The sequence below is a fragment of the Dipodomys spectabilis genome, unplaced genomic scaffold (assembly GCF_019054845.1).
Source record: "Dipodomys spectabilis isolate Male_0828 unplaced genomic scaffold, ASM1905484v1 ptg000118l, whole genome shotgun sequence".
Lineage (NCBI taxonomy): Eukaryota > Metazoa > Chordata > Mammalia > Rodentia > Heteromyidae > Dipodomys > Dipodomys spectabilis.
The window spans coordinates 1,774,470-1,787,148 of NW_024870795.1; the positions used below are offsets into that span (position 1 = coordinate 1,774,470).

At 38.9% G+C, this 12,679-nt stretch overlaps 1 protein-coding gene across 9 annotated transcripts in view; it reads right to left on the reverse strand.

Annotated features, from left to right (window-relative positions):
* Positions 1 to 12,679, reverse strand: part of Eif4g3 (eukaryotic translation initiation factor 4 gamma 3) — a 239,339-nt gene that overhangs the window by 175,132 nt on the left and 51,528 nt on the right. For 6 of the 9 annotated variants that reach the window (XM_042688415.1, XM_042688414.1, XM_042688411.1 and 3 more), the window contains exons 2-3: positions 2,518 to 2,613; positions 949 to 1,062 (exon numbers count right to left, since the gene is read on the reverse strand). The exons of 1 other annotated variant lie outside the window; for it this stretch is intronic. In XM_042688415.1, the coding sequence (XP_042544349.1) occupies positions 949 to 1,062; positions 2,518 to 2,547 (144 nt within the window). In that variant the 5' untranslated portion in view covers positions 2,548 to 2,613. The remainder of the gene's footprint in view (positions 1 to 948; positions 1,063 to 2,517; positions 2,614 to 12,679) is intronic. 2 more of the 9 variants (XM_042688416.1, XM_042688413.1) reach the window with 1 other exon arrangement.

The window sequence follows — 12,679 nt, forward strand, 5'->3', positions numbered from 1 at the left end:
TTTCATCAGCATATTATTAAATTTTTAACAAGATTTTTCTACACTATGAATTTAAGAAGATATTAAGTATCAAAGAGAATACAGGCACAAAGAAAATCTGAAGGAGGGAGGGATCATTTGAAGCCACTTGGATTGCAAAGGCAGCTGTCCAGGGAAGAACAGAAAAGCCTAAACTGTGTAATTGCCAATGGCCCATTAATGCAGAAATAGAATGGAGTAAGCTTTTGCTGATCTACAAAGCCACAGGAATGGACCCTTCCTGAATACAACTCTTTACCTCTCCCCACCATTTGGGACAGCTATGGGATGGATGAGACTAGACCATGGCAACTTGGGATGTCCAATCCTGGCAAGCTTCTTATCCCAAATTCACCCTCCCAGTACCAACACAAATGAAATAAAGGATATCAGACCCAAAACAATAAGCAAGAGTAGTCTTCGGTCCGCTAGTCTTGCATTTGTTTTGAGGTATGTAATGAAATGTTAAATGTACAGTTTTTAGTAATGCGGGTGGGTAATGGTCACTAGCAGAGCAGATGGCAAAAATGCATAAAGGATAGTATCTGAAGAGTTTATGACCACAGAAAAAAATGGCTGACAACTACAGACAATTCCCCCTTGATATTCAATTATAAAATAGAAAGGGGGGAAAGAAGCCTAGAAAATCATCTTTCAAATTCAAATTTTTCTGAAAGGGATATCCCAACTTCAGGTTTAAAATAAGAAAAACCTAAACCCCAAATTATTCCTGTCTAATTCCCAATAGAGAAGACCCACCCAATTGTTATTCTTTTCCCCACTATGTCTGGCAAAAACTGCCATGTAGGTTAGACTTTTAGAGAAGAAGCAATCAATTCATTTCATCAGCCAATAAGTGGATGTGGTCAAAAATAATGAGTGCCAGAGGCACCACTGCCTACAAGAAGTACAGTTTGTTATATTGCTTACAATGCAGTATTTTATCCAGCCTCTTCCAGCCAAGGACCTGTAAACGGGAGTCTGTTCCAAAACCTTCCTCCTCTTCCAGTTGTCTGTGCAATGTATTGGCACTGTTCTGCTGGGCTGTCAAAAAAACTGGTTTAGAGATGCAGCTCTTCAGTCAGGTTTTGCGCCAGTTCTAACCATGTAAATTTAAATCTTGTTTTTTGCCCAATAATTAAAAGGAGGGGAGTGGGTACGGTAAGAAGGCCACAGAATTTTTTGCAGTACGAGCTTACCATGTTTCAGGTTTAATGAATCTGACCTATCTAAACTGACCAGCTAAGAGCTCAGACCCATTCCAAGTAGTCAAGTGTCCACATCCCCAAACCACTCTCAGAACATTGCATCAGACATTGTGTTAACCATTTCAGCAAAAAAAAAAAGAAAGAAAGAAAGAAAAAGAAAAGAAAAGAAAAAAAAAGAGAGAGAGAGAGACAAGCAAACAGGCAACTTGGGACTAAAGTCCCTTGTCTTTGACATGGTTCCTCCTTCCTATGGAGAGAACCAGAATCTAAGAGCAAGTATTAGAGAAGAGGGCAACAAAGAAAAGGAAGACAAGAAGAGGATAAGAAGGATAGTACATTTTTTTCTTTCAATTTATTGTCTCCTAGATCTTTGAGCAAGTCTTTGGTACGATGCAACAACTCAAAATTCATGCATTAAACCAAATGAACAGGAACCAATGCAGTGAAATAGTCCTGTATGCTAGGCAAAAATAAATAGGCAGAGTTGGGGACAAAACAAAGATGCCTGTATTCGGAAGAATACACAGACCTAAGGACAAAGAAGGATGTGAGATACAATGAGAGATGTTACAGAAGCACCTTCTAGCCAAAGCTAATCATGCAGGGCAGGAAACGACGGTCAAAGGATGGAAGCTGAAGCCAGTATACACTCGTGAAACCAATGACCTTGAGTACATTGTCAGTACTTATTGCAGTCCACATGAAGGATGAACAAAGAAGATGAGAGCATTTACATTTGTTTGAGAATTTAGTTCCGATTTGAAGAAATTAATATACCTTTAGCATGTATCAAGCATTCAATCACACTGTCAAATGTTTAGACTGACTTAGTGACACTATCAAAAATACTACCTCCCAAACCACTGGAATTTGAGGGTTGAAAATAATTAAAACTCGGTTTGCTTTTTAAAATCACTATATTTTAACGCTTTTGAATTTTAAACAGTATTAAGACACATTAAGTATTAAACACATCAACAGCTGGAAAAAAGTAAATTTGAATGCAACCAGACACTTTTAAAAGAAATCGTGCCTCAGAAAGGTAAAATAACAAAATTTCTGCCTCTCTTCTTTCTAAATAAGTTTAAGTTAATAAGATATTAAGTTATTCCTATGTGTAAGGTAATATAATTCTAATCAATAGTGATAATAAATTAATAAGAATGACATCTTTGAAGCAAAGTTCCAAAGTTCAGAAAAAAAACATCAATTTTCCAAAAATAACTATATAACTAATACATATAAAACTGAGGTTGAGAATATTTTCTAAAACATACATCCGCTTACTTACCGGAGAACGGGTCTGAGGTTGTGAATTCATTGTTTGAGGGGCTTGAGGATATACCAATGTGGTTGGACCTGCATTCTGTCCAGAGGGATAAGGGGTCTGTCAAAGAATAGTAAATTTTACAAATTTATGGCATGTTATGACAAATACAAGATATTGGGAGAAAAAAAAAGGCTTATAGGAGTGATTATACTTGTTACTTTGAGTTCTATTAAAACAGTAACTCGACTGCACTCTCCAGTAATTCAGACATTAACAACCAAAAAACTAGACACTATTATCTGAAACCATGAGTGCAAGGAGGAACAGCTTTAAATAAATGTACCTGCTAGCACTGGCAGCTAAACAGAGGCAGGAATGGATCCTCCACCACAAGATTCCATTCCCTCTTGTAATCATAGATAACACAAAACCTTGAACAGGTAAGTGCTCTATATCCTTATCAAGCACACTTCCCTAAGACCCTGAATGCCTAATAATCCTGAGAGGAAAATGACCACTACTGGGAGGCTTGATAAGGAAGGAAAGGCATAGAAGACCACCTTCTCAAAAGTGCAGAAATATGACTTCCCACACCTGAACAGCAATTAAACAGTCACCAAACCATTTCAGAGGGTCACAAAAGGAGGGCCTTGATTCTGTACCACCTACTAACATAGTTCTATAAAAACCTCAAGCCCAGCCTAAACAATAGTCATGCAAATCCTTATCTGAACTGTGCACTGCACATAACAAAATTCTTACTGACAGCACCAACTAAAAAATACTAAATCTTTTAGAAATCCCATTAAATTGTCTAACAGTGTAGCCAGGCACTTGTAATCCTAGCTACTCAGGAGACTAAGGACTGCAGTTCAAAGCCAACCCAAGCAGAAAAGTCTGTGAGGCATTTATCTCCAATTAACTACCAAAAAGCTGGAAGTAGAGCTGTGGGCTAAGTGGTAGAGCACCTAGACTTGAGCAAAAAAGCTCTAAGACAGCATCCCTGAATTCAAGCCCCAGGATGTTATATACATAGAGAGAGAGAGAATAGAGAGAGAGCCAGGCACTGGTGGCTCATGCCTATAATCCTACTCAGAAGGCTGAGATCTGAGAAATGCAGTTCAAAGCCAGCCTGGGCAGCAAAGTCCATGAGACTCTTATCTCCAATAAACCACCAGAAAACCGGAAGTGGTACTATGGCTCAAGTGGTAGAGTGCTTGCCTTGAGCTGAAGGACAGTGCCCAGGCCCAGAGTTCAAACGCCACAACTGACAAAAAAAAAAAAGAACACACACACACACACACACACACACACACATATTCTAACAGTATAATAATAAAAAACAAATCTCATGTTTAGCATTTTTCTAGAATGTGAAGTGGATATTTTCACACATATATCCAAGTACTGTAAATAATACAATTCAATAAACTAACAGACTGATCTAATACTTTCAGCTAAGAAAAACTGTAAACAGAATGCTGGCATTTATTTCTTCTTAATAAATCCAGTTACCTTTTTCTCTTTTGAAATAACCAGAGGCTCATATTTATATGGTATATATGCTGAATCTCAAAAAGAAAAACATTAAAATGCCAAAAAAAAAATAAGCCATAATGACTCATTAACTGCTTTCCAGATAGATGAACGTAGTATGATCATTAAGTAAGCTTAGGATTCTGAGTGTTCTTTTATTCAAGGCCCACAGACTAGATAAAACAGCATCATAATATCATAGTAAGTCACATTGTACACACTGAAGACTCAATTCCATTGCCTTGTAGCATAAACATTTAGTACAAGATGAGTAAATCTAACTTACAATGTTACCATGATTTAACACTAACACAAAATCCAACAAGTGAGTTATTTTCATTTCAAACACATATACAATATGATCTCACAAAGAAGAAAAAATGTTCCTATACAAAGTTTTACTATATAAATCAGTCAATAATGGTTCTGACTCCCTAAAAATGACTTTGTTTAGAATACAAGTTAAAATGGTATGATACAAAATTATTTTCTGGATAATAAGAAAGCTATTTTCTGGGGGCTGGGAATCTGTCTTAGTGGCAGAGTGCTTGCCTAGCATGCATGAGGCCCTGGGCTCAATTCCTCAGTACCATATAAACAAACAAAAAAAATTGTTTTCTGGGGCTGGGAAGGTGGCTCAGTGGTAGAGCGCTTGCCTTGCAAGCCTGAGGCCCTGGGTTCGATTCCTCAGCACCATATAAGCAAAAAGAAAAAAAGCCGGAAGTGGCGCTGTGGCTCAAGTGGTAGAGCTCTAGCCTTGAGCTGAAGAGCTGAGGGACAGCGCCCAGGCCCAGAGTTCAGGCCCCACAACCGGACCCAAAAAAAAAAAAAATTGTTTTCTAAAATTTTTAGAAAAGCTAAAGGGGCTGCCCCTTTTAAAAAAGATCTAGGGCTGGGAAGGTGGCTCAGTGGTAGAGTGCTTGCCTTGCATGCATGAGGCCCTGGGTTCAATTCCTCAGCACCACATATGCAGAAAAGGCCGGAAGTGGTGCTGTGGCTCAAGTGGTAGAGTGCTCGCCTTGAGCTAAAGAGCTGAGGGACAGTGTCTAGGCCCAGAGCTCAGGCCCCATGACCGACAAAATAAACAAACATGCTTTTTAAAAAATCTATTTTCTTTCCCTTTTTTGATAGCAAAGCTTTCATCTTCACATTAAAGGTAGTATAATAGTACTGGGTATATATTCCAAATTATTAGGGAATACACAATAATGGATCACCATTAGGATTTTCTTATCTTGTGATATTAAGGGTAGTATGAAACTAAAACAAAACAAAAACTGAACAAGTTATATTTAGATTATCACTGAGTTGGTTAAATAAACACGATGCCTGATGTGTAATGTGACTCCCATAGAACTTAATCTGCTCAAAATACACAGACATCAAGCCAAACCAATCACATGAGACAGGCTCAGAAAACAGCCAAGTCACCTACTCATAACCCTTCACTTCCAATTTCTAGCAACTAAGTAGTAATGGATGCTTGACCATAATACTTGGCTTCTCCCATTCTTTCCATAAGTTACAGTTTCCTAAAAAAACATGTCCTAAGTAACACCATACAGTTTATGATAAAGCACAATCTAGACATCATGTGGTTTTTCCCCAACCATGGCCAACACACCTAGGTCCTAATATACAACAATGAATGCAAATGAAAACAGAAGGCTGGCACATGCCAACCCTACTAGGACCCCTCACTTCAGAAATAAGTCGTTCTAGCTGACCTACTGGTGAAGGTATATAGAATTGTCATCATAGCTTGGGCTTTGTGGACATAATTAATATATTCCCTTGGTTTTCATTCTAATGCATCATGAATGCGAAGGTCAATGTTCTTGATCTAATAAAAAAAGCTTCAGAGTAAAATTGCTTTACATTGTCTGTCCTTTGAAGATGCTAATTAGCAATATTTTCAGTAGTGGAAAAAAAGTACACAAAAACATTTTACACAAGTTGGAATGAGATAAACCCAAAAATGTAAGATACTTATATGAGTGATGAACATTGGTTCAGCAGTAGAGTACTTTAAAGTTCAAGAATCTGAATTCAAAACCCAGGACCAATCCCCCTCCCCTCCAAAAAAAGAAGAAAAAAGGATACTCATCAGTAATCCAACAAATCTGTGCCTTTTCATGTTTCATTTGCTTTGTTTTCTGGTGTGGTTCTGGTGCCTGAATTCAGAACCTCCTGCTCTCACTTAGCTTTTATCACTGAAAGCTGACTCTGCCATTTAAGCCATACTTCCACTTCCACTTCTTTTGCTGGTTAGAGATAAAGAGACTTTTCTGCCTGGGCTGGTTTTTAACTGTGATCCTCAGATTTCAGCCTCTGAGCAGCTAGGATTACAGACATACTATAATGGTGCCTGGCTTTTGGTAGATTTTTTTAAGAGCACTGGAACTCATAGAAATAAGGTTGAAGAAGATATGATTCCTTTGCAAAAAAAGATTTACAGCTCACTGAACAATGTTTTACATTACTGAACAATGTAAAAAATGTTACAAAGAGTCAGGACAATATGTCAGAATGTACAACAAAGAAGAAATTTTTCCTCTGAGAAGTTTTCCAGGTTTTCCAACAGTTGATAGATAGTTCACCAAATGATGAATGATTAGCTTGCAGTTACCTATGAAAGGAGAGAGGCAACATCATACGTAGAAAAAACAGAACATAAACAAAAGCACAAAAACCTGAAAAAGGAAGGCATGTCTACTGAACCATGAACAGGTCAGTAATAACAAAGGAAAGAAGTGGATGGGTCAGAGTGAGATACGGTGAATTCAGAAAATGAGATTAAGTTCTTTAGTAAAGTTAAGTACTTAATGATGTGTCAAATAAGGTATTACCACGAAAGCATCAGATTAAGAATGTGCAAAGCAGTAATATCAGATACATTTAATAATGAGAAGTTACAATAACAGGAGTCCCTGAGAAGACACTGATGTCACAATACCAGATAGAAAACTACTCCAATATTCTAGGTACATCATAACAGGGCCAGGAGAAAGAAGGGAGATTTAGGAGATAATTAGTATACTGAAAGAGAACTTTCTCAGCAACCAGATATAAGGTGAGAAGTTGACATCCAAAGGTGCCAAGCCCCATTCCCACCTCATCTCAGATGCTATTACCATGAAGCCACATTCATCAATTTCCCTAAAGAACACCAAGTTTATCTTTCTCTTTTGACCTTTCCAAATTTTTTCTCTGCTTCAGACTTCAGAAATTGGTATTTGTATTACATCAATAACTTTTAGCTATACAAAATGTAGAGTAATTACACGTGTAGATATCAGTCAACCAACAAATCCCATTTGGTGATGATATAAATTCTTTTTAACATGCTGTGGAAAAGGCATTTCACAAAAGTCAATACCTTTATATGCTGAAACAAACTCAAAAAACTAGAAAGAGAAAAGACCCATCCTAGATATAATAAACATCATTTAGTTACAATCCCCAGAAAACATCAAGCTCAAAGAAAAAAATCTGAGCATTTTCATTTAAGGTAAGGAACAAGGCCAGACACCATAGTGGCTCATGCCTTTAATATGAGCGACTCTGAAGGCAGAGTACTCAAGAGGATCATTTTGCAGAGCTAGCCTGAAAAAAATTCAAGAACTTATCTCAATAATAACCAAAACAAAGCCGGGCGCTGGTGGCTCACGTCTGTAATCCTAGCTACTCAGGAGGCTGAGATCTGAGGATCGCGGTTCAAAGCCAGCCCAGGCAGGAGAGACCGTGAGACTCCTATCTCCAATAAAACCACCAGAAAACAGGAAGTGGCGCTGTAGCTCAAGTGGTAGAGCGCTCGCCTTGAGCTGAAGAGCTGAGGGACAGCGCCCAGGCCCAGAGTTCAAGCCCCACGACCAACCCAAAAAAAATAATAATAACCAAAACAACTGGCTGCCGGTGGCTCGTGCCTATAATCCTAGATACTCATGGGCTGGGATCTGAGTATCATAGTTCAAAGACAGCCTGCACAGAAAAGTCCATGAGACTCTTACCTCCAAATAACCAGCAAAATATAAAAAGCAGATCTGAGACTCAAATGTCAGGGTGTAAGCTTTGGGCAAAAAAGCTCAGTGTGTGCCAATGCCCTGAGGTCAAGCCCAAAACTGGCATACACATAAAAACAAATAATATTCAAAGTATATAGCCAGGACACCAATAAAAAATAGTAATAATCAAAGCATATGGCTCACACTGTAATTAATTATAACTGCGTAAGAGGCTGAGATCTGAGGATCTATTTAAAGCTAATCCAGGCAGGAAAATCCATGAGACTCTTATCTCTATTAACCAACAATAAGCTAGAATTGAAAATGCAGCTCAAGTGTGATAGAGTGGGAGCCTTGAGTAAACAAGCTAAGGTACAGCACCCAGGCCCTGAGCTTAAGCACCAGTACTGGTCTGTATATATTAAGTGTGTTCTTGCACATGACAGAGAAGAGGGGGGAGAAGAGAGAGGAAAGAGAGGAGAGAGGAAAGAGAGGAAAGAAAGAGGGGCGGAAGAGAGAAGAGAGACAGAGAGAGATAGAGAGACAGAGACAGAGGAAAAAGCAAAAAAAAGGCTAGAATCCAGGTACCAGTGGCTGTATTAGCCACTCAGGAGGCTGAGATCTAAGAATGGCAGTTCAAAGCCAGCCTGCATAGAAAAGTGCCTGTGAGAAATCTCCAATTAACCACTCAAAAACCAGAAGTGGCACTTTGAGCGCTAGCCTTGAGTACCAAGAGGCTGAGGCACAGCACCTAGGCCCTGAGTTCAAGTCTCACAAACAACAAAAAGGGTGGGGGGGCTAGAAAAGAAGCTTAAGAGGTAGAGCACTTGACTAGCAAGCACAATGGTGGGATTTCAACCCCTGTAACACATTCCCCTGCCCCAAAGAAAAGTCAAAGGACAAAGATATTACTTCCTTTTACCACATCTATTCCACAATGACCGTTGTCAGTGGAAGCTCTAGCCAGAGCAAATAGGAAAGAAAATTAAGTAACCGATTTCCAAATGGGTAGAGAGAAATTATGTCTACTCACTGATAATACAATTTTATATGAAGAAAATCCTTAGGTAGCTGCTCAGTGTTAGAACACCTTGTCTAGCATGTGCAATGCCTTGGGCTCAATCCTCAATATGCAAAGAAAAAAGGAAAAGAGAAGGAGGAAAGAGAGAAGGAAAGGAGAAAACAAAGAAAAAGAGAAAACAAGGGGGAGGGAGGAAAGAAGGAAAAGAAAATATAAGAGGAGAAAAAGGAGGAAGAGAGGGGGAGGGAAGAAGGGTGGTATTCTAATATTTCACCTACAAAAACTGTTAGAAATAATTTTAGGAAAATAACGGAACACAAACTAAACACACAAAAGTCAATGCAGAAATGCAACTGTCTGAAAAAGAAAATCCCAAGTATAAAGCATCAAAAACAGTTAAAAACTTAGCAAGTAACTAAACCAAGAAACTTTAAGACTAGTACAATGAGTCTATAAAACATTGGTGAAAGCAATAGGAGAACACAAATAAATGGAAAAATATTCCCTATTCATATATTGGAAGACAATTATTACCAAGATGCCAACACTACTCAAAATGAACTATTTATTCAATGCAATTCCTGTTAAATGCCCACTGTTGTGGGCATTCTCCAGAAGTAGAAAGACCCATCTGAATATTTTATGAACTATCAAGGGATGCTGAATATGTGACACAGACTAAGAAGAACAAAGTTGGATATCTCACAGCTCCCAATTTGAAAATTACAAATCTACAAAAATAGGGGGCTGGGAAGGTGACTCAGTGGTAGAGCGCTTGTCTTGCATGCATGAGGCCCTGGGTTCAATTCCTCAGCACCACATACGCAAAAAGAAAAAAGCCGGAAGTGGCGCTGTGGCTCAATTGGTAGAGTACTAGCCTTGAGCTGAAGAGCTGAGGGACAGCGCCCAGGCCCAGAGTTCAGGCCCCACAACCGGACCCAAAAAAAACAAACAAACAAAAATAAGAACAGAATAGTGCTGGCATCAAGAGACAAACATACCAATGAAACAGAATAAACTGCCCAGAAATAAAAATGCAAACATATGGTAAAATGGTTTTGAAAAGAATACAAAGATCATACAAGAAAGAAGTATATTTTATTTTAAACAACTGATGCTGGGGAAAACCAGATATGCACAAATAAAAGAGTAAAGCAGCTGGGCATCAGTGGCTCATGCCTATAATAGTAGCTACTCAGAAGGCTGAGATCTCAGGATCACAGTTCAAAGCCAGCCCAAGACTTGTATTTCCAATTAACCATCAGAAAACCAGAAGTGGTATTGTGGCTCAAGTGTTAAGAGTGCTGGCCTTGAGCTGAAGAGCTCATGGACAGTGCCCAGCAGTCAAGCCCCATGACTAAAGAAAGAAAAAGAAAAAAAGAAGAAGAAGAGGAGGAGGAGGAGGAGGAGAAAAGAAAAGCAGGCAAGTAAGAGGCAGGGCTCTGTGGCACTTTATACACAATCAGTCTAGGTACCCATGGAATAGATAAAAATGTGACACACACACACACACACACACAAACATGCAGAAGTATTATTCAGGCATAAAGAAGAACAAATTGTGTTCTTTGGAAGAAAATAGATGGAAGTAGAGATTATCAGGTTAAGCAAAATAGCCAGACTTAAGATAAATTTTAACATATTTTCTATTGTGTGAAATTTAGCTTAAACAAAACCAAAACCAAAGCCAAACATGAATATAGATGGGACTATCTGTGATAAAGAACCAGAGGTAGAAAAGAAGGAAGATAAGACAAGGTATTGGAAATGAAGGAACATTTGTGAACGTGATTGGAAAGGAAGGAACATTTGTGAACGTGATCAAATATGAAGAAGCATGTGTGAAAAAAATCACAATGAAGCAAAATATTATGTACCACTTACTCAGTCCTAAAAAAAATGGTTTAATAATCTAGACAGTTAATACTGTTGAAGGACTTGGAAAAGTTCACAGATCAACCTCACTGTCATTTCCAGATGGTGTCAAAGTCATTGCTTTAACATTCTCAGGGGTTTTTCTCAGATTTCAGCTTTGCCTAAAATTTGAGTTTTGCAATTTTTTTAAGCAGAATTACTAAAGAAATAAATTGTCCAAACAAATACAGTGAGAATCAAACAAAAGCTTTTAATAATATTAGGTGCTAATATTTAATAATACTAATTAAGGCCTTCAGTAAGTCCTGGCTCTTAGTAATTATGATTCCAATATTATGAACTGATACAAAAAAGTTCAGGAAAAGTTAGGTGCTGGTGGCTCTCACCTGTAATCCTACCTACTTAGGAGGCTGAGATCTGAAGATAGAGGTTCAAAGCCAGTCCAGGCAGGAAAGTCCTTGGAGACTCTTACCTCCAATTACCCACCAGAAAACCAGAAATGGCACTGTTGCTCAAGTGGTAGAGTGCTCATCTTGAGCTGAAGAGCCCAGGCCCAGTGTTCAAACCCCACAACTGACCCCCCCCCCCCCCAAAAAAAAGCTCAAGGGGAAAAAAAATTCCTATCATGAGAGACACTGGAGTTTCTCTTCTCTCCAGCTGACTAAACTTTTTTCTGTACCAGTTAATTTTTCCAAGTAATAGAATAAAGGCAGTTTTCTTTTTTAAAAAAATCTTAGAAATGTGATAGTGAAATGTGATGCCACATTAGACATTTATTACCTAGAATTAATTTTCAGAAAACTCCACAAGTACTCTAACAAAGAAAATGCCATATACATTTACTGAGCACTCAGCATTTGCCAAGGTTTGGCATCTGCCAATTTTTCTGACTCAATCTTTCTATTACTTTATGTAGGTACAGTTATTTCCATTTAACAAATAGCAAAACATCCACTTAAGCCAGGTGCGGGTAGCTCACGCCTGTAATCCTAACTCTCAGGAGGCTGAGATCTGAGGATCACGGCTAAAAGCCAGCCTGGGCAGGAAACTCCGTGATACTCTTATATCCAATAAACCACTAGAAAACCAGTGCAGTGGCTCAAGCGGCAGAGCGCTCGCCTTGAGCTGACGAGCACAGGGACAGCGCGCCCAGGCCCAGAGTCCAAGCCCCATGACCAATATAAAAAAACAAACAAACAAAAAAATCACATAAAGGTTTAACTCCAGATTTCACAACCAGTTTTCTATTTTCTAAATGAAATGTCACTAACTATAATGCAGTATCTGTACCATGCCTCTCCACCCTCACTCAAGTGTTTCTAAGGCAGGCCCTCATTATGTGGCCCAGGCTGACCTCAAATTTTCAGTCCTCCTGCCTCTACCTCCTGAGTGCTGGGATTACTGTGGGAAACATGATTGCGTCTAGCTCTATAATGCAGTATACTCTTCCTTTTCTTTCCTTCCTTCCTTCCTTCCTTTCTTTCTTTCCTTTCTTCCTTTCTTTCTTTCTTTTTGTCAGTCATGGGGCCTGAACTCTGGGCCTGGGTGCTGTCCCTCAGCTCTTCAGCTCAAGGCTAGTGCTCTACCACTTGAGCCACAGCGCCACTTCCAGCTTTTTCTGCTTATGTGGTAGTAAGGAATTGAACCCAGGGCCTCATGCATGGGAGGCAAGCATTCTTACCACTGAGTCACCTTCCCAGCTCCCGGTATACTCTTTTTACCAGAGTTTATAGTTGGATGTAAGTAA